The following is a 22445-nucleotide window of genomic DNA, read 5'->3' on the forward strand; positions in this document are numbered from 1 at the left end:
CGACAGTAATGTATAATACAAGAACAAGGACATACCTTGTTGGAAATTGAAGGACAACAAATGTATAATTGATAAAAAAGATTTTTTTATTCTTACAATATTTGTATTATGTAGAACTCATAGCTACAAAATGATACAGAGGCTAAAAATTTAACATTAAAGAAAAAGGATTAGCCTTTTACAAGGATGCAGTTATATTAGTTCAAATGAAAAATGTTGATAGGATATAAACTCTCATACTACAAGGCATAAGCCAACTACCGAAGCACCCTATTGGCACTTTGGGCACCTAAATCCAAAATTTATATCTTGGAAACTACTGCTCAGCTGCCACCTAACACTGTAGGTGGCAAAGTTTCCTCTGATGATGTCCACTAGATGCCTAAAAATCCACCAGTGGGCAGCACTGCCCTTATACTCTATAGCCCAGTGTTCAAAACCCCACTCAGCCTGAAAGAGACTGGAACCTGGTTCTTCCACGTCCACAGGCATGCCCACTACTGGGCTGTTGAGTTACTCTCTCTCTCTGGCCCAGTGAATGGCTGGGAATCCCAAATTGTGATAGAAACCTCCCTCGGACCTGGAATTAGGCCCCCTAAAGCCCGGCACATGTGGCTACAATGGATAATGGCAGTTAAGAGGTACAACATGAAAAAAAAACCATGTACATTGTTATGTTTTCTAATACATCCAATGCAATATATATTTGTCAATTTAAACCATTTATTTCAAAGTAACTAAAACAGAGAAACTACATATTTAAAGTTCCCTTGACAGAGAGAACTGAACTGACACACAAAACGGCATCCCCTGAATGAGGCAAGGAGATGCCTCTACATTTAATGATGCAGTACACTGAGAACAAATGGAACTCACCTTCTAGCTACAAACACCAGCACAAACATTAAAATATGGAGTATGTGAAAAAGAGGGCGTTCCTTCAGAAATATTAGATTGGCTGAACATCTATCAACCCTCTAATATATAAATAGGTGTTTTTCTATTCTCTTCTTTAAAACGACCTCATTGGTCATTTGCAGATATCAGTGAGACTGTCAGACACAGCAGGTTACATTTTTGCTTAATTAGCCAACTATTCTAGAATAAAAGAAAAATAGCCTGAGTTATGCTATTGCCTGCTGAACGCCAGGCTTTTAGAATGAAACCCACAATAAACCACACTTTTGTTCAATTCATAAGGTTACTTAATCAAGCCGATCCAACCCTTCAAATACAGAAGCCAATTTCTTTCCAAACAAGTGTTTGTGGTAGTCTGATAAGTGGGATATAATGCCATAGTACTGCAGTCTACTCCGGAATAGATAGGATGCCCCTTAAAATTAAGATAATTGAAATAGCAGCAGCAGGTTTTGAAGCACTAGCCCTAGGCTCAGCCTGGACTGAGGAAATAAATTCACAAAGGTAATTCTGGGGTTTAGTGGATTTTTAGAAAAAAAGTTCACATATGTTCCTTTCAACAGTCTTTCATCATATGTATGTGGGAACACCAGCACAAAACACTGAGTGCACCAGATTCAATTTGGCATAATACTGAAGACGATGGAGATAAATTAGGGATGAAATTTGCCTCGTTTATCAGGAACACTTAATAAAAATGCATCACCAAGTTTCTCACGAATCCTAGATGCTAAAGTGAATTAATTCACATAGGAATATACCATAGACTGCTGTCTTTTAATAGTAGCGTTAGAAACTAATACAGTGCTCTTATTGACAAGCTACAAGAGAATAACCTATATTAATATTTGTATTGAATTAAGCAGTCTAGTAGTAGTAGTTATGGGTTATGAACCTAAAATTCTTATACCATGCAGCTGCTTTGCATCACACTGCCAGTGTAATTTGGCCTTACTGCCAGTATAACTGCTCCCAAGGAGGTTCATCCCAATGTAAAGCATTGCAATACTCTTGTGGCGTAGAGCAGACATAGGGACTCTTACACTACAATGCCTCTCTACTGCCATTGTGTAGCAGGAGAGAAAAACATGGTCAGGATGAGGCTGTATTGATCCTTGGCTGCATTTTTGGCCCCTCAAGCTGCTTGAACTATTCTGAGGGACTGACTTGCACTGGGCAACACCAAAGTAAGAGCAGTGAAAAAGTAAGCTTGAATACTCACTTTATCTCCACCCTGGAGAATCCCAGTGCTAAGTAGATTGTTTTCTTTTACAACTGAAATGGTGTTTCTGGCAAAATACTCCACAGAATAGGTGTAATTTTGATCTCACACCAGCTTCATGTTGTAGTAACTCCTGGATTATTTAGTATATGTGAGCTCAAAATCTGTTTCCTTTGGGAAATCCTCTCAGTATCAACCTCCTAAGAATGTATATTGGCTCAATGTTATTTAAAAGTCTCGCCCCATCCTCAACTCCACATGGATTATAACGTGATTTCTTTGGTGTGTTGTAATTGGAAGCATAATTCTTCATTTACATTCAAAGAAAAGGGAAATGTGAAAAAGTATATTACAGTAATTTCATCCATAGCTAGAAAGAACAGTAAATCACTAAGGGCAATATGAAAGCATCTTAAATGTAAGCAAAAAGACTAATTAATCAAACAAGAAGAGGCCATCACAACAGTCTGATGCCTTGAGTTTGAGACAAGAGAAATATAACTCATTTGAATGCAGTGGAAAAGTGGAATGTATTTTCATCATTGTTGTGAGGTAACAAAATGTTCTTTAAAATATATATATAAAAAATCAATAATAGAACTTTCCCCATCAAAATTTTGAACTGCATTTTCTGTCTTATCAGATTGGATTTCCTGCTGGTAAGCATGGGGGTAAATGGCAGTTCATTAAAAGACATCATAGTTTTGAAGATATTTTCAGTGTCATCTTCCAGCCCCGTCCCTCTTCCTCTCCTGCATTTCCCGTTTGTTTGTTTCCTCCTCCTGTTCTGTCTCATCATATGCTAAGATTGTGAACTGTTTGGGGCAAGGAGTATTTTTGTTATTATATGTTCATAGAGCACCTAGCCCAATGGAGCCCCGATATCTGATTGGGACCTTTATGTGATACTGCAATATAATAAATAAATAAATAATGTGACATCTAAAAACTGCTCTTTTGCTACAGTGTCTAGAGTGGAGTGTTTGAAAAAACCTGCAGAAATCTCCATTACGATGCATTGCTTATATATACATATTATCAAATGTACATGCATACATATTATACAGTGTGCTGCTGTGAGGTATAGCTTCAAAAAAGAGAGACATAGTAGGCTGCTCCCTATGGCAGAAGCGCACAACTCAACCCATCTTGCTCCACTTTGCAGAGACTCCACAGAGGACCCAGATCACATGCCTTCCCTCAGAACTCCCTAGCCTGTGAGCAGGATCAGGAAACCCCTTACAATTTAGAGTGATAGCTTTTAATTGTAACACAGTTGTAACAGTTTCCAATACACCACAAACTGGATCATTTTTAAACATGACCCTAGATTAATATACATATTAGATGGTAATTACAACTTTATTACTACAATTAATCACCGCAATTTTCCCTTAAAATGCTATTTACGTGTTTTCCTGCACTTAGAACTATAATTATTATAGTAAAGGGATTACTGGGGAGAGTGTGTGTGTTACACACACATGTGTTTACATTAACTCTTAGCATAAAATATAAGCTATGATTACAATAATGTGGCCACATTCTATGCTGGTCAGAGTTTGTACAAGCGTATTTTGTATTTTTTGCACCTTTGAATCACTTCCTATTGCCATGTGCATTACCAGTCCTATGAAGAAGAAAAAATGCAAGTTTTTATAAATGCTTTCAACCATATACTGAATCTACAGAAAAACAGTTTTATTTTGTAATCAGTTCCGTTCTCACTGGTTGAGATCTTGAGGTTAAAAAATTGCTGCAAACTAATTTAACTGGAACCATAAGCATGCTGAATAGTATCTACCCATGAAACTACCCTCAAAATAACCTAACGCTGCTGGTTGCCAGCATATTTTCAATTTTCATCTGTTAGACATATGATCAAGCATGTCAAATCTGCTCTAAGTAATAGAAGTGAAAAAGTAAAGTCATTTACTTAAAACATTCTGATAGCTATTTATCCAAAAACCCTGGTCAGATTTAGTGCTCAAAGGCATTTACCTACAAAGTTAACCAGATGCTTTGAATGGAAAACTAATTTAATTTCTCTGTTATCGTAACGGGACATCTGTTAAAACAACATCCAAGGAAGGTAATATGTTCAAAATTAAACATCCTGCAGGTTGTCTCATTAGAGTATGTGCAGCAGTGACATTCAACTGATAACCACCACTCCCTTATGAAAATTAGTAAATGTGAAACTAAAACAATATAGTTATTACTGTCACAGATAGGAAATATAGGGTCACTTTGTCCCTGGTGCAAATGCAGCCCTCATGCCAAATTCATTCTTTTGTTACTACAGAATTATACAAGCGATGAATTTAAACTCTTTTTCTTCTCCTCTTCCCTCCTCCACATCTTTTTTCTATGTTTTCAATTGAATTGAGTTTATTTTATTTTAAGTGTCATTATTGAATTCCAGCATATTAACTGCTTAAGATTTAGGAACACATTTTGAAAAGTGCTCAGCCGCCGAGTTTTGTTGAGCTCCATGTCTGACAGTCTATATAACTTATATATTGAGCTAATTGGCATATTTGCCAATAATTTGCATATGCCCATAAACTTCAGCTAGTGGCTTGACACACCCTGTCCCCAAGCAGGTTCAAGGGCAGGATATGTAGAAACTTGGCAGCTTCAGCTAGAAAAGGTGGAAGACTGTTACCTTACACAAGTGGGTGAGTACTAGAGGGTGTGTGAGCTGTGCAGATGAGTGGGTGATGGACAGTGTTAGGGTGTTTGGGAGGTAGGTAGGTGGGCAAATGCTGGAAGATATCCAGGGCACTGGCTAGATGTGAGGATGATGGAGGGAGTCTGGAATTTCTGACAGGTGTCTAGGGGATTCTGGCTTAGGTGGGTACTGGGTAGGAAGCAGGGGCCTGGATGGGGAAGTAGGAGGAAAATTGGGCATGTGTAGCTGGAGGGCTTTTGGGGGTGAAAGGTGAGGGCTGGGTATTTGGTGTGTAAACTGAGCAAAGAAAGGCTTTTGGGGAAGATAGAGGAATAAAACTACAGGGCTGGAGAGAGCTGGTGGGAAAATCTCATGTTGGGGAGGGATGGGTGGCCAAAGGGAAGCAAAGTGAGCCAGGCACCAGTATTGGACCCCTTCCTTATCTCTTTCCCCTTTGGCTGCTGCCGCCTACACCTCCTCTCTGCTGATCCTTCCACAGGGATCTAGTAGGAGGAGCAACAAGAAGAAATTAGATGCTACTGTGCTCCAGTAGCCAGAAGCAGCAATTCGTGTAGCCCAGCTGAAGAGAGACATCTCAGTAGGGCGGAGAGTATGTGAGTGCCATAGTAGATGCATTATACATGGCAGGTCTGCATACCCACAATTGTGACTGGGTTGCCAATGAGCTCAGTTCCTATTTAGGAATATAAATGAAGTAGTTTGATTTTCACAACTGCTCAGCACACAGCAGCTCTTGCTGCTCTCAACTGATGCATGTTTATTCTAAATTCAGAACAATATCAATACATGTGGTTTGAAGGTTTCCATTTCAGAGGTTGAATATCTATGTTCCTTTTCCATTCAACATTGATCCCGATTGCATCTGCCATTGTATTCTTTGACCAGAAAGGATGTGCAGCAGCCAAGGAAGCTAAAGAATTACATAGTATAAGCTTATTTTCTCAAAAACATAGAACACAAAATAATGGAAGCTGCTGACAAAATTTTACCCTCTTTAGCCATCTTTTGGATTGATTGATAGATAAACAAAAATGACAGAACCTTGATCCAGGGTGCAAGAAAGGCAGAAAGAAAGAAACCCTTCAGTTCCACTGGCCTTGAAAACTTTTGTGCTACCATAATTTACAGTCCTGGGGCCAAAGCATTTAACATCTCACAACCTGTATGTCCCTTGTGACTAGCCAAGGCAAACAGGGTTTGATTTTCTTTAACACACTGCTTACTTTTCCACACTTTATTGGTAGCTGGTTAAATAGCTGTCTATTCTACCACAAATGATAAGCAACACAGGCAGAACCACATGTAGTAAAGTTGCCCAACACCCTTCATTATAAGACCCTGCTTTTGGTTGCTTATTGTTTTGCCAAAATAAAGTATTTGTTGTGAAATTTTACATACTGGAGCTCTATCTCAGGCTGATTTTTTTTGGATACATTATAAACATTTCAGCCATTTCCAAGAATGAGACCAAGGAGGGCGGGGGAAAACGCTGTTTCCCCATATTAAAAAATTCTTACAACCATTTAGTTGATAAGCTGTAGTGCCCACCTGCTTTGAAGCAGGAACTTGAAATCTGGCAGGAAGTCACTCTGGTAACAGGGACGTCCTATTAAAAGATACCAAAATTGGGCGAATTTGAAAAAAAAAAAAATCAGTTTGCACATGCTCAGGAGAGACTTGTTAGAGTTTGGTAAGTAAATTTTCTGAAGATTTGATCTGAATTGGACGTTTCTTTGCTCCTCACTGTATGGCACTGGGCAGCAGAACACACACACATACCCCACACACAGAGATATTTTCTCTCCTATTCTCTCATGCTCCCCCTGAATGCACCCAGGCCACATGGAGGAGGTAGCACCCTGACCTGAATGTAGAGGGGCAAGAAACTGGTGTGGGGACAGAAAGAAGAGGCAGTAGACTGGAATGAGGAGCCAAGGGGAAGGGAAAAGTCAGAGCTTGGATGCGGTGGAGAAAGACTGGGAATGATATGGAGAGCTCCAAGCAAAGACTGAAACTGAGCTCCAAGGCAAAGACTGGGCATGGAGATTGGGACAGGGATGAAGAGCCAGGATAGTATGTGGAGTGTGAGGTGGGAAGACTGGAACAGCAATAGCCTAGAGGGGACAGGGACAAAGGGTCTATGCCATCTACAGAACAATCCCATCCAGGATGTGAAATACAACCTCATGGTTAAGGCACTTGAATGCTGATCCTGGAGAACCCAATTCTATCCTTGCCTCTGCTACTGAATTCCTATGTGATCCTGGGCAAGTCACTTAAACCAAACTTCACAAGTGGCCACTAACCGTGTGTTCCTCACTTTCGGAGACCCTTGGGTTTGATTTGTAGAAGTGCTCACAGCTACAACTGAAGTCAGTGGGAACAGTGCTTTGAACTTATAAAGTGCTAAGTACTCTGAAAATCAGCCCCTAGGCTTCTCAAATTGGAAATCCAAAGTTAGCGGACACTTTTGATCACTTCAATTCCCCATCTGTACAATGGGATTTGTAATACCACCTTACTTCCCAGAAGTGTTCTCAAAATAAATGCATTAAAGTTTGTGAATCACTCAGATATTATAGGGAAGAGCACCATAGCCATGACTAGGGCTCCTAGCTGCTAGGGTAATAATAATAATCATTCAGTATTCTGAGCAAAGTGCAAATAGTGTGAAGTAAATATGGCTTGGAGCCACACAGTGAACAATGAGAAGAAAATAAGTTACTGACTAGCACCATCCATTCATTTATTTCATGCTTCATTCATTACACACATTCCAAATTCTGCAACAAATGAGGCAGGAGTCTTATAGACAATAGCCTGCTTTACTATACATCTCTGATTCATCCTCAGAGTAGATCCATCCTGTGCACTGAATGTGGTAAGTGGCTTCTGGAAAATAATAGTATGTGATCATGTAACTAAAGACCATATCATAATTCATATGCACAAGGGGGCTGAATTCAGTTTGCACAGGCAACCTAAATTCTGGAATTTCCTAAAGTTTTTAGGGCTTGGCTTTGCAAATATAACATTCTTTTAATGTATTTTTGTGTGTAATGTTAGAAAGAGAGAGAGAGAGAAAGAAAGCAAACCTACAGTTCATTAATGCAATATTACAGTTGCTAAGTTAAAAAAGGAAGATGCCAGGAAATGCAACACAAATGCAAATAAGTTAACCTACACAGTAACAACCAACAAAGATCAAAAAGTAGAATATCTGCAGAACTCAGCCAGCTTCATACAATTCTGGAGAAACTCCACTGAAGTCAGTGCAGTCATACTCCACAATTACACTGACAGGGCCGGCTCCAGGCACCAAGCACCCAAGCTGGTGCTTGGGGCGGCACCTGGAGGGGGGCGGCGCGCGGCGCTCTGGCCGCGGGGGGGGGGGGGGGAGCTGAGCCCCCGCCGGGGCTCACTGCCCTCCCCCCGGGGCTCTGGGGGGGAGGCGAAAAAGCCAGAGCCGGCCCTGTACACTGAGGTGACTAAATAGACTTTTGCCTTATTTGTGCAACATGTCTAAATTAATGCTGCTGTTGTGATTTTAATTGTACAAGTTAAATAGTGCGTCAACACTTTTTTTTCCAGTCAATATCTTATCATTTTTAAACTAAAAAAACATTTGCAGGCCTTTGGCTTGTAAACTTCTTATTCCTCAGCTATTCAGCTTGTGGAATTTACAGCATCTGCAGATGTCTTTAGTGGAAGCTTTCATGTTCCTAGAACCAACTGTGTTATATAAGCATTTGCAGCACTTCTTTATTGAGGGGTTTTATTTAGCAGCCATTGTTCAGGCAAAACTCCCATAGAAACCTCAGGGAGTTTTGCCTGAATAACGAATAAGCAGTACTGAATACGGCCCTACATTTAATTGCTCTTGTGCTCCATTGCAGAATCACCTCACTCAGGTGACACCTGGAAAAATGTCTTGACCTTTTTAAAGTGGTAAATGCAAAATTAAAATGCAATGGAAACTCATCCTACTTTTGTCTTGTAAAGGATAAATACATTTTCTTTGATTTTTGACAGTATGCTTATTACAAGGGCACGGCATATGCATATATTAACCCAAGGAAGTTTATACCTTCTGTATGCTGTGGGTTGTCTCCACCCTTGGGACAAAAATGAATACATTTTAAGTAGTAATCTTGTCTGTTTCTCTTAAAGATGCCTACAAACTCCCACTTATATTGGGTATGGTGCCTTACTAAGAGGATCTCCATATGGCCAAGGAGAAAACATGAAGACCAGTGAAATATTACTTAAAAGGGTTACTGTGTAACAGAATGTACTGTGAAGTGGGCATTCCAGATGGCAATCCATAAACCCATACAATAACCAAGTAGCTTTAAAAAACATCCCCACCACCACCAAACTTGCTTCTTTTTGGAAATGAACAAATAAAACATAATTATTCTGGATAGTTATGGAAGCTAGGTTGTCAGCAAAGGCATTTACAAAAAACGCACAAGGACAGAAAATACTCAAAGTGCAATACCGCTCTCCACTGTATGGACAGACATTCCCCATATTGGCATAGACTGTGAACAGCTCCACATGGCTGTTCACTGGTAATCCTTTAGCTCCTTCACTCTATTAAGCAGGGGATAATCTTCACGCTGTTAAGCAGTGTCTTTACAGGGCCCTTTTGCTGTAATAAGGCACAGTTATAAAAATACCATGACCTCTGCCCTTGAAAACTAATTTAGAAAGAAAGAAGCTAGTAAACCATTAGTATGATATATTAACAGCTTGAAATATGTTGTCTCCTTTAAATTACTAGGTGATAAGAAAATGGATGTCCAAAGAGCAGAAGCAAGTTTCAAAACTTTCCAAAAAAACTTTGATTTGATTTGATTTGATTTGGTAGAAAGCTATATATCATACATATAAAATAAACTATCCCCAGATGGACTATTATTTAAGCTGTAATTTTAATTTAGCAATTCCTAAAACTATGCTGTGCAAGTTCCTCGCTCATTGTTTATGACCTCAGCAGAGTCCCTAGTGGAAGATATAGGCTAATACCGTGCTCCCCTAAAGGTTACTTTTTATACTCTATTTAGAGTCATTTCAGTGCTATATCTTTATAAGATTCCACATGCCTTTCCTAACAGGAGACAATACTCCTGAGTATCATTAAAACTTTGATGTCGTATTTATTCTCAGTTAAAAAATACATGTAATGAAGAGCAACAGAGGGTCCTGTGGCACCTTTAAGACTAGCAGAAGTATTGGAGCATAAGCTTTCGTGGGTGAATTCACCCACGAAAGCTTATGCTCCAATACTTCTGTTAGTCTTAAAGGTGCCACAGGACCCACTGTTGCTTTTTACAGATTCAGACTAACACGGCTACCCCTCTGATGTAATGAAGAGAATTCAATGCAAGACGTACGAGGATAGCTAGATGTATGAGGCACAATGCTAGCCGTGATCCATTGTTTAACCCCTCTGCTGGCCTGAAGATGCACACAATGTGTTACAACAAGGATGAATTTGCCCCAGCATGTCCTAGACTGTTTTTCTACAGATGTGTCAAAGTATGTGCTTAGTTTTTGTAAATAGTGGTGTTTTAGGTACAACATTTATTTAGGGTTAAATGGAACCATCCTCTCCAAAGCCTTGCGACATTCCATCATGGGCCAGATCCATGAATGTTTCTTTGCCTTCTCTCGCCACTAAAACCATTCAGTGTGAAGGAATTTCTGAATGCCTAGATGTGAGGTAATGCCCCGCTGCCCAGCCCCAGGAGATGAGACAAGTAGCTTGAAACCTAATTTACGGGATGGGAATACACTGTTTTTTCCCCCCATTCTAAGTATAGAGCATATCATTGGAACCAAAATGAACTTTTCAGATGCATCCGCTTTATAGGCCTGAACAAGACACCCAGTTCTGGGGGGGGGGGGGGGAAAAACCCTTGGGGGAACCCCCCCAAACGTTTGGGGGGGGGGGAAATCTCAGCTCTGGCCCATACGCAGCTCTGGCCCATCTCTACTCAGAATAGCACTTTCATGTTCTTAAATGATTTTTAGCCATTAAAATGCAATGAAAAAACAGATCAATTCCTTCTCAAATCAGCCTACAACAAGCACCCCACATTTTCATTCACACCCAGAGACCAGCCAATGTATGCAGCAGGTCTAAGGAGGATGAGCTTAAAATAAATAAAATACTAGTTTGTATATGATGCCAGAAGCATAACTAGCTTGTCATAACATCTGTTATAGTTCACTTCACAATATACAAAGCATTTGTAATTTAACAAAAAATATTGTCCGGAAGGTCATTGTATTTATTACATCGTTGCCCAGCTCTTTAATAGAGTTGGTCTATCTAAAGTTACAAAGGCAGAAAGCATGACATATCTTCCCCTCTTAAAAATAAGTTAAGCAGCACAGAGAGTGAACTTTGGTACTATTGAAGTCAAAGTGAATTTTACCATTGACTTCAACAGGACGAGGGGCTGGTTTAAACTGAAAACTTACAACACTGAAGCGATACAATGGCGCACAGTTGCAGCGCTACAGTTGTGCCGCTGCAGCGTCTTAAGTGTAGACATAGCCTAGGATTTCATCCAGTCTTTTGCAGGAGCAGCACGCATGGGAATACAAGATACGGTTGAACAGTACACTGAACTTATATTCTGGGGAGTGCTTTGAGAGGCAGCACTTACACAGTGAAATAAGAGTGAAAAATGCCTTCTTTTCTGTGAATTTTTTCTTGGGTCATCTAGGATTCTGAGTAACAAACTGAGGTTGATTCCACAATCCAGTCTATCCTGGCATCTCAGTTTACATTTTAATTTAACCAGTGATACCTTGTTTTACCATTATTACATTGCAGTATAGGCCCCTGGAAAGAATTCAGCAAAGCAATAAGCAAGTTAAATGATACAAAAAGAGCATGTTTACCCTTGAGACAGCAATTGTGAAAATCTCCTTTTGTATTTATAAAATCTGATTAGAATCTCTCCGAAAGGTGGCATTTGCACTGAATTACTACCAGAAGAAAGTGAGTTTTCCTTTAAAAGTATAGTTGATATCAAAAACACAAATATCTCAGTTGTCTGGGATGTGGAATGGTAAGATATATGGCATATGCGAAATTTCCATCATGCAAACCTCATTTAAATGATGCCAAGAGGATAAGTAGCAGAAGACTTAGCCTCTGAATGGGGACATGTTAATAATGTACTGATGGCTTAGACATATCAGATGGTAAATTACCTTTGAAAGATCCCCAGCCTCCAAGTAGAAGCAGATAACAAACACATTCCATGTGACCCAGAAGACTAGCCAGACAGCATACTGCAGGAGAAGAAGAGAGAAATAATACATTATTAATTCTGCAATCAGATGAGTTAAACTTAAATAAAGCTTAAACTGTTTGTCTAAGTCTCAGACAGACACAAAAGAGAGAGACTATAAATACAGTGGAGCTGAGTGAAAACATTTTGCAAATAAAAGCAAGAAGAAATGTCTCCTTTTCCCTAGCCACAAACTGGTGAGAGCTGCTTAGTGCTTATTCACATTAGAAATTCTGCATCCCAGGAGAGGCGATGGTCCTGAAATTTAATGTTCAAATTCATTTTGATTTTGTTGCATTCCTAGTTATGGGAGAATCTTAGTATCAAAGCAATGAGACACATTTTGGCATTACCTAAGCGTGTTTTAGTGCCTGCATCTGCACTATATGCTTATTCAAATGGCACTCACTAAATTCCCAAATCCTATCCCAGCATGTACTTGACTCTGTACCACACCTGAGATGGAATATCTGGAAGATGTTTCTTCTTTAGTTGTTTTACCATGTTGGTGAGGAATCCAGAGGGAATTCTAGCTGCTTCACTGTAAATATATTTTATGGCATTTCAAACCATTACACAAAACTATTTGGCATCCTGTTCACAATGTTCATTTTAATACAACATTGAAAATGTTCATTTTCATCTGAGTTTCATCTGAATTATACTGGACAGTGGAGGTAGAAAAGCTTGAGTAAAACCTGTTCAATGGTTTGTGTTATCTATTTTCTAATATGCATATTTTGTGAGAGTAAAGAGGTACACTTTCTTTCTGCCCTTCTATCCACATTTACATATATGGTGACATTTTTGCATTAATGGAGACATCATACATTCTAGTTTGAATATGCCACCTCCCTACCATACTGAAGATCTTCTACGCTAATTTCTGACCTGTTGTCTAGTCATGCCTAATGTTAGTGCCTCAAAAAATTCCCTTGATAAATTATTCCAATGTCTAATAAACCTTAACATCTGCAAATGATTTTCTAATGACTTATTCCTATTTGCTAGTTACTCCTGATTTAATTCTGTGTGTTTGGTATTTTTATTCTATGGGCCCATGATATTACATATGTGGGAGTTGTTTCATAAATCAACTATCCCCTCACCCCCACCCCAGTTTTAGTTCAAGGCCATTTCCCCTTGTTATGCCACCCATGTCCTCTGTGGATCAAGAATTCACAAAATTATCACATTCCCCTTTGTTTTGTTTCCTTTTCCTCAAGCTATATACATTATATTCCTTTAATCTGACTTTGTTTCATATGCTTAATATTTTTATATTTTTTCTATTTCACTGGATTATCTCCAATTCATTATTTTGTTCATGAGAAGTACATATGTACTCTGTAGTCTAAGTCAGTCTTTACCACAGTTGTATGAAAAAAAGAACTACGGTACTTCCATTTCGTATGATACTCAGTTTTTATATGGTCCAACAGAACATTTTCTACTTTTTGACAGCATTCCACTGTGAAACGTTTAGATTGAATTAATGTACCACTCCCAGATCTTTCCCCACTTTACTGCTTTTTAACTAGCATTTTCACCTTTTATGGGTCTTGATATTAATTTGCTGTAAGTGCATCATCTGTCTTTTATCTAAAGTAAATCTCATTCAGTTAAGTTCTGCCTACTCCTCTAGATTCTCAAGATCCTTTTACAATCTCTCTCTCATTCCTGCTACAATCTGTCTTCCTAATTTGGTATTAGGAATGTACTGTCGTTTATCTATTGTTTACACCTTCCTGTCTAAAATTTAAATTGTTAAATCTAATACTGAGTCCTGTGGTGCTTTGCTTGTAATTCTCAATGTGATATTTCATGATTTGCATATGGTCTGTCATACCACTTTCTACTTGAAGCATCGGCCTCCATAATCTTGTTCTAACTTTATTTGAAAATTCTTGCATGTGACCATATCAAGACATTTACATTTAGCTATTAAGTTTTACATTACCGATAATTAAATCATTGTCAGCCAGCCAGACTACTGGATAGGCAACCTTTGCTTAAAATGATAACAAATAAAGCTTTAATCTAGCAGACTAAATAAATGTTTAGATTTAAGGTTTAGATTACGCTTTATGAGCAAGCTGATTTCTGAGTCCATTCTCTAAGGATGGGATTTTCAAAAGCACCTTCGTGACTTAGCACAATACCTACTGGAAGTCAACGAGACTAAGTCATGTCGGTGTTTTTAAAAATCCAACCTTAAGCCAATAAGAAGGCACCTGTTCAGTGATGGTATACTGAGCTATTCAGTCTATTGCAGGCTGTTTCACTATACAGCACTGTTACTATCCAATACCAAAGGTCAGATATGCCAAAGCAAGAAGAGGGCAAAATTAAGGCTTCACAAACGTAACCTTCTTATTTTATTTTTTATATTAGTTATACATGCACTCTTGTGGAGGTAGTCTGACTGAGCTGAAGATTCTGAATTCTGTTTCCATGTTGCATTCATGCAGTTGCTGATTTAAAAGATACCTTGTAAAGTAAGGTTTCAGAGTAGCAGCCGTGTTGTTCTTTTTGCGGATACAGACTAGGAGTACTTGTGGCACCTTAGAGACTAACAAATTTATTAGAGCATAAGCTTTCGTAGGCTACAACCCACTTCTTCGGTTGTAGCCCACGAAAGCTTATGCTCTAATAAATTTGTTAGTCTCTAAGGTGCCACAAGTACTCCTGTTGTTCTTGTAAAGTAAGCACACAGTGATGGATCAATACAATGCAGTAAGCCACTTTGGATTTGTTTGTGGTAGCAGAGCGTCTTCTGTTTAAAATAAAAACATAACTTCTTTTTCAACTGTCCAGTCGCAATCATTCAAAATGCCAACATCTGAATTTTAGAATTTTTAAAAACAAACATCTGCTATTAATGGACGACCACAACAAAAAGCTTTCAAATTATTTTAAAGACCCCCTACTTGTGAAAATGTCATGTTAAGTGTTTGCTACCTGAACATTTGGAGATGAGTATTGAGCATAATTATCTCAAAAAACAAGGATGTTCCCATTCCCCACTGGCAGTTATTTCAACTGCTTCAGATCTGGCACATCTCTTATCTCTGGATCACATGCAATCATAAATGCCGCTTTTTGTCTCATGAGCTTCAGCTAATCATTTTGGAAATTCGACACTGAAGGTCTGCACAAGGAACAAATCCCTCTGGTGCTGTCTATTATATGTAGCTAATTAGAAACATTTTATAAGAAATCTTCAAGAAGCCAGAGTTGTCTGTTTTTTCCCCCTGTCTGGGAGTTCTAAGGAGCTGCACTATCTGACAGCGACCACCACGAAGATACAACAGCCAGAAATCAACAAGCCAAGAACCTCAACCTCAACCTTTGACTACTACCAGACAGAAGATGTCACCAGGGGGCAATACCTACAACCAGGATAGAATTGCCATCTTGCTATTGTGAAAATATATACTTAAAAGAAATATAGCTGGAAGGCTAAAGTGGAAGATTTACATGCTGATTACAGTTATTGCTAATTTGTGAGGAACATAGGCACCGATCCATGAAGCCAATCAAAATTCTTTCCTTCAGTGAAAAGAGTTGCATAAACAAGGCATAAACTGTAATGGAATCATCAATATGCCACTCTTCAATTCCCCAGAGAACTTCAGCTTTGACAAACCTTCACAATGGACAGACTAGAAGCAGTATTTTTGCAAGATTTCAAATTGCAAAAAAGCTGCATAAAGAAACTGGAGATGTACAGGTATCTTCTTTAATTTATGCTATGGGAAAGAAGGCAGAGCATATCTTTAAACCCTTTGACTTTACTGAAGACAATCACAAAGATGACTATGAAAGGGTTCTGGCTAACTTTGATGCATGCTTTATACGCCAGAGAAATATGGCTTATGAAAGAGCATGCTTTCACCAGAGAATTCAAGAACCAGAGGAAAAATGTTGAATGTTTTATAAGAGTTCTGCATGTACTGGCTGAAAACTGATTTTCGGAATGAAAAACATGTCAATATCAGAGATAGGCTGGGTTCACAGAAAAAAAAATGTTTCACAGCAGGTACAACTGAAGTGAGCTTTAACCCTAGCCACAGCTATACAGGAAGTAAAGCATTCTGAGCTGGTGAGACAGCAAAACCTAGAGCAACTTGATAAACTTGAAAAATCTGAAACTAGCTTTAGGAATTATAAACAGGCATTTGAGTGTTAAAAGTCATTATCGTAAAAAGTTTTGAGTATGTTCCATTTTTACAATGCCAGAGCAGGCCAAGAACTGAATTTCTTCCACAATGGACAGTGCTTGAAACTCAAATCCCACCCAATCTAAGAGAAATCCTAGATCTCTCGCATATCTTAACCACCTGAGGAAATCTGTGGCTAAGGTGAAGGTGCGTAACAATCTTCTAAGCAAATTGGCTGGCACTTCATGGGGAGAAAATGCTCCAGTACTCCAATCATCTGGTTTAGCCCTCTGTTATTCTACAGCAGAATACCAGGCTGCAGTCTAGCTCCATTCATCTTATGTCAAGCTAGGTTGACACACAACTACACTCAATATGTGCATCATAACTGTATGATTCGACCCATATCAGTACTGTAGCTCCTGTGTTAACCTCATTCTTCCACACATCTATCGTGTTGATGTTACAGACAGAATGGTTGAGATGATCAGGGCATACCCAAGCCTGCCACTATACATGGACCTCTTTGACTACCCAAGGGTGCACTTGTGGGCTCACTTGCCCTGCTCAGATTTCTCTGAAACGTCAATGTGGCATAAAGAATGGTCTGCAGCTGATGTCAGAAACCAATCTGTTATAATTGACCCAAACATGGGTATATCTGACTTAGATTTACCACGTGCTCACGGGCCCTTCTGAATTGATTTCAAATGGGCCAGGGCCAATATGTAGCCAGCTTTCACATCTGGGGCCATTGAGAGGATCCCACTTGCGGCTGTGGCCAAAGACAGACAATGTCTCACATCACTGACAACTGCTCTCTGACCAGATCTGATGCCCTCTGACCAGATTTGGTCTGTGGGCTCTGCACTTCACTGATGAGGCTGCAACATATTGGCTTGATGAGCTCTGCATCTGATAAGAAGAAAATTACTTACATTTTACAGACAAGGAGAGTTAAGCATAGAGAGATTAAATGACTTGTTTTAGTTCCATACTCAGTGGCGAAGTTATCAATAGAAGCCCAGTCTCTGGATTCCCTGGGTCCAATGTCCTTGCCATGTTACCTCCCCATATGGAAAGAAACTCCCATATACCTTTTAAGTGAAAACAAGTTTGGAGACTGATCCTTTGAATATCATTTTGAAAATCCTCAGACAAAGAGCATGTGTTCCTCAGAAATTGTTATGATGCCTTGAATAATGCATGCCGATGTGGTCACCCCACCTTAAAAGAGATATATTGGAATTGGAAAAGGTTCAGAAAAGGGCAACAAAAATCATTAGGGGTATAGAATGGCTTCCGTATGAGGAGAGATTAATAAGACTGGGACTTTTCAGCTTGGAAAAGAGGCAACTAAGCTGAGATATGATAGAGATCTATAAAATCATGAGTGGTATAGAGAAAGTAAATAAGGAAGTGTTATTTACTCCTTCGCATAATACAAGAACAAGGGGCCACCAAATGAAATTAATAGGTAGCAGGTTTAAAACAAACACAAGAAAGTATTTTTTCACGCAACGTACTGTTAACCTTGCCAGAGGGTGTTGTGAAGGCCAATACTATAACGGGATTCAAAAGGGAGCTAGATAGATTCATGGAGGATAGGTCCATCAATGGCTATTAGCCAGGATGGGCAGCAATGGTGTCCCTAGACTCTGTTTGCCAGCAGCTGGGATCGGGTGACAGGGCATGGATCACTTGATGATAACCTCTCTGTTCATTCCCTTTGGGGCACCTGTCATTGGCCACTGTCAGAGGACAGGATACTGGGCTTGATGGACCTTTGGTCTGACCCAGTATGGCCGTTCTTATGTTCTTTTGCCTCTATAATTGAAAAAGCAACATTAAATTCTGATGCTCTGTGTGTTCAAAAGATTGGTTTATTATATTTTTACATTTTTTAAATTGCAAATTACTCTCAAGTAAGCTGAAAACATACGCTATAGCAGCTGCAATACTCAGCAGTCAGATGGGGAAGGGGCAATAGATGATGGTACTCTTCCAAGCTCCACCCACAAAATCAGCTCTTCCCATGTGACTTTCCAAAATGAGAAGACACTCACTATAGGTTGTGCAGATGTTTAGAATGTGATCATGTATGTTCTCTGGGCTCTACTGGACTCTGACTTTAGCTCCATGTTGATTGTGAAAGAAAAAAATAATAGAGCTCATCCAAACACTGCCAACTTATGGCACCAAAATGAGACTTCATAGTAAACTGAGCAAGAGTGTTATCCTCCCTCTCATCTCTTCTGAGGAATGAAATAATTTAAATGACATTATTGACATTAATATAATAAAGTGACATCTGAGTTGGCATCTTATTGAGTTGAATGGGGCAGTTCAGACTTCTCAGAACTATTGCTCCAAGTTCTCTGCACACTCACATGGATATCCCTGCATTGTTTACACTCAGTTCACATTTTTTAGGTTTTAGTCACAACCATAAGAGTAAAAGACTCTCTGCCCTCCCCCCCCCAAAAAAATGAAATGAAATCTGGGATTCTGGAGAATTAAATCTTCAGAGGAGTGCTGGTACCATCATCATACCAGATGTCTGACCCCTGCATACATTTTCTAGTCCTTCATCTCCACTCTCAGCTTACCGCTGCAGCTCTGTAAGAGAGTCTATCAAACACTTAGATCTATCACCCAGAAACCTATTTGCCAAACCTACCTATGGTTAGTAGGGCTTCCATGAAACCTTGAGATACATTGATCAATACAATTCACTCTGCCTTCATAGTTAAGAGACAATATTTATGTTCATATATGACTCTCTAGATGGACTAGGTCAGCACTATGCAGTGTTATTATAGCCATGTTGGTCCCAGGATATTAGAGAAACAAGGTGGGTGAGGTAATATCTTTTATTGGACCAATGTCTGAGAGTGAGAGAGACAGGATTTCAAGTCTCCACAGAGCTCTTCTTCAGGTCTGGGATATGCACTCAGTGCCACACCTAAATACAAGGTGGAATAGATTGTTTAGCATAACTGGTTAACACATATTTCAAGGTGAAGTGGTATGTCAATACTTCTCCAGTCATAGCGGGGAAAGGAAAGCAGGGGAGGCAGCTGGAGGGGATGCTGTTAGTGGATTACAGATTGTTGCAATAAGCCATAAATCCAGCATCTCTGTTCAGTCCATGATTTTTAGCATCTAGCAATGTTATGAATTTAAGTTCCCAGACTTCTTTTTTTAAGGTGTTGGTGCACATTTACTTTGAGAATGAGGACTGAGAGGTCAGAGTGATCATTTTGTGAAAAAAAAAAAAAAATGTTTGCCCACTGCTAATAAGTGATAAAAGACACCCTTTCTGTGACAGTTCATTCAAGTGTGTAGTGACTGTCTAGTTCAGGGATCAGCAACCTTTGGCATGCACCTCATCAGGGAAATCTGCTGGCGGCTTGGGATGGTTTGTTTACCTGTAGTGTCCACAGGTTCGGGCGATCGCAGCTCCCACTGGCCGCGGATCGCCATTCCAGGCCAATGGGGGCTGCGGGAAGCGGCACGGGCCGAGGGATGTGCTTCCCGCAGATTGCCAATCCCTGGTCTACTTTCACCTACATAGTTGTTATTGGAGCATTTATTGAACTGGAGGTACACCACATGTTGTGTTAGGCATGTGTAGGACCCATGGATCTTGAAAGGTGTGCTGTGGGGAGTGTTGATCATTGTAGCAGTGAGGATATATCTGCAGATTCTGCGTCTGTGGTTCTGGCAGGGTCTGGTGCCACTTTGAGTTGGTGTGTCCTGATCTGTGGAGAGCTTGCTTCTGGTGATGAGCTTGGAGAGTCGGGAGGGGGGGGATTGTTTGAAGGCCAGAAGAGGGGGTTCAGGAAAGATTTCTTACAGGATGTGGTCCCCATCAAGTATGGGTTGTAGGTGTTTAAGGATACTCCATATAGATTCCAGTGTGGGGTGGTAGGTGTCAAATAGGGGTGTACGTTCAGACAGTTTATATGGAAATAAAATCCCCTCCAGCTGCATACCCCTCAACTAGCATAAGCTAGCATAGTTTTCAAGCCACCACTTGATGATCCAATGCAATGACTCTTAGCTGCAGGAATGCACAAGTTTAGCACATAGAATGATAGGGTTAGTAGGGACCACAAATCTAGTCTAACCCCTGTCAAGATGCAGGATTTGTTCTGTCTAACCCATCCAAGACAGATGGCTATCCAGCCTCCTTTCAAAAATCTCCACTGAAGAAGCTACCACAACCTCCCAATGGAGTCTGTTCCACTGTCCTAAGGAAGTTTTTCCTGAGATTTAATCTAAATCTGCTATGCTGTAGTTTGAACCCATTGCCTCTTGTCCTGCCCTCTATGGTAAAAGAGAACAACTTTTCTCCATTTTTTTAATAGCAGCCTTTCAATTATCTGAAGACTGCTATCATATCCCGCCTTAATCTCCTCTTTTCCAAACTAAACATACCCAGTTCCTTCAGCCTTTGCTCATAGGGCTGGCATTCCACCCCTTTGGTCATCTTTGTTGATCGCCTCTGGATCCTTTCCAGTTTCTCTACATCCTTTCTATACACTGGTGACCAAAATTGGACACAGTACTCCAGCTGAGGCCTAAACCAGTACTGCTCTACTCGGCGCTATCACCTCGCATGACTTGCATGCTATGCCTCTGTTAATGCAATCTAAAATTGCATTTTCTTTTTTGCAACAGCATCACATTACTGACTCACATTGAGGATGTGATCCACCACAACTCCCAGATCCTTCTCAGCAGTGCTGTTGCCAAGACAGGTTTCCCCCATTTTGTATTTATCATCTGGTTTTTCTTCCCTAAGTGTAGCATCTTACATTGGTCTTTGTTGAATTTCATTTTGTTGCCCAGTTCTCCAATTTATCAAGATCCCTCTGAATTTCAGCTCTATACCCCAATTTCTTGGCACCCTCCCTAGCTTTGTGTCATCTGCAAATTTGATCAGTATGCTCTCTATACCTACATCCAGGTCAGTAATAAAGAAGCTAAACAACACTGGACCCAGAACAGATTCCTGTGAAAACCCACTTGAGACCTCCTTCCAATCCGACGTCATTCTATTAATTACTCTTTGTTTGCAGTTGTTTAACCAATTATATACCCACTTAATGGTAGTTCTGTTGAGCCCACATTTCTCCAGCTTACTTATGAGAATATCATGTGGGGCTGTGTTAAAAGCCTTGATTAAGTCCAGGTATATTATGTCCACCACACTTCCCCTATCCACCAAATCAATTACTCTGTCAAAGGAGGAAATCAGGCTGGTTTGGAATGATTTGTTCTTGGTAAATCCATTCTGGCTGCTAGTGATTTACCCCTTCATCCTCCAGGTACTTGCAAATTAAATGTTTTATACATTTCTCTAGTAGCTTTCCAGATACTGAAGTCACGCTGACTGGTCTATAGTTCCTTGGCCCCTTCTCCTTCCCCCCCCCCACTTTCAAAGATGGGAACTACATTAGCTCTTCTCCAGTTTTCCAGGACCTTGCCTGTCATCCATGAGTTTGTAAATATTATCGCCAGTGGCTCTGAGATTTCTTCAGCTAATTCCTTGAGGTGAATAGCATCCTGCCCTGCTGATTTGAATTCATTCATTTTAGTCAGAACATCTCTGATGAGTTCTTTACTTATCCCAATCTGTATCCCTTCCCTTTATAGTCTATGGTAACTTTGCTAGTCATCTGGTCACATGTTATTTTTTGTGAGAAGACTGAAGCAAAGTAGGCATGGAGTAACTCTGTCTTCCTAACATCTTCCATTACCAGTTCACCTTCTCCACTGAGTAGCAGACCCACATAGTCCTTGATAGATCTTTTTTATCTGACGTATTTGAAGAACTGCATCCTGTTGTCCCTAACATTCCTTGCAAGCTGTAACTCATTCTTTGCATTAGCTTTCCGGATTTTGTCCCTACATAGTTGTGCTATTCCCATGTATACTTCCTTGGTGACATGCCTCTCCTTTCATTTCCTGTATGTATCCCTTTTGGTTTTTAGTTGCTAAAAAGCAACTTGTGCAGCCACATTGGTCTCCTGTTTCAGAGTAGCAGCCGTGTTAGTCTGTATCCGCAAAAAGAACAGGAGTACTTGTGGCACCTTAGAGACTAACAAATTTATTAGAGCATAAGC

The 22445-nt window shown here is 39.9% G+C and overlaps 1 protein-coding gene across 2 annotated transcripts in view; it reads right to left on the reverse strand.

Moving 5' to 3' along the window:
• The window catches only part of NKAIN2 (sodium/potassium transporting ATPase interacting 2), a 745702-nt gene that overhangs the window by 359627 nt on the left and 363630 nt on the right, over positions 1-22445 (reverse strand). For both annotated transcript variants that reach the window (XM_026649837.1, XM_026649836.1), the window contains exon 3: positions 12069-12149. In XM_026649837.1, the coding sequence (XP_026505622.1) occupies positions 12069-12149 (81 nt within the window). The remainder of the gene's footprint in view (positions 1-12068; positions 12150-22445) is intronic.

Source organism: Terrapene carolina, unplaced genomic scaffold (assembly GCF_002925995.2).
Source record: "Terrapene carolina triunguis isolate 2854851 unplaced genomic scaffold, T_m_triunguis-2.0 Scaffold85, whole genome shotgun sequence".
NCBI lineage: Eukaryota > Metazoa > Chordata > Testudines > Emydidae > Terrapene > Terrapene triunguis.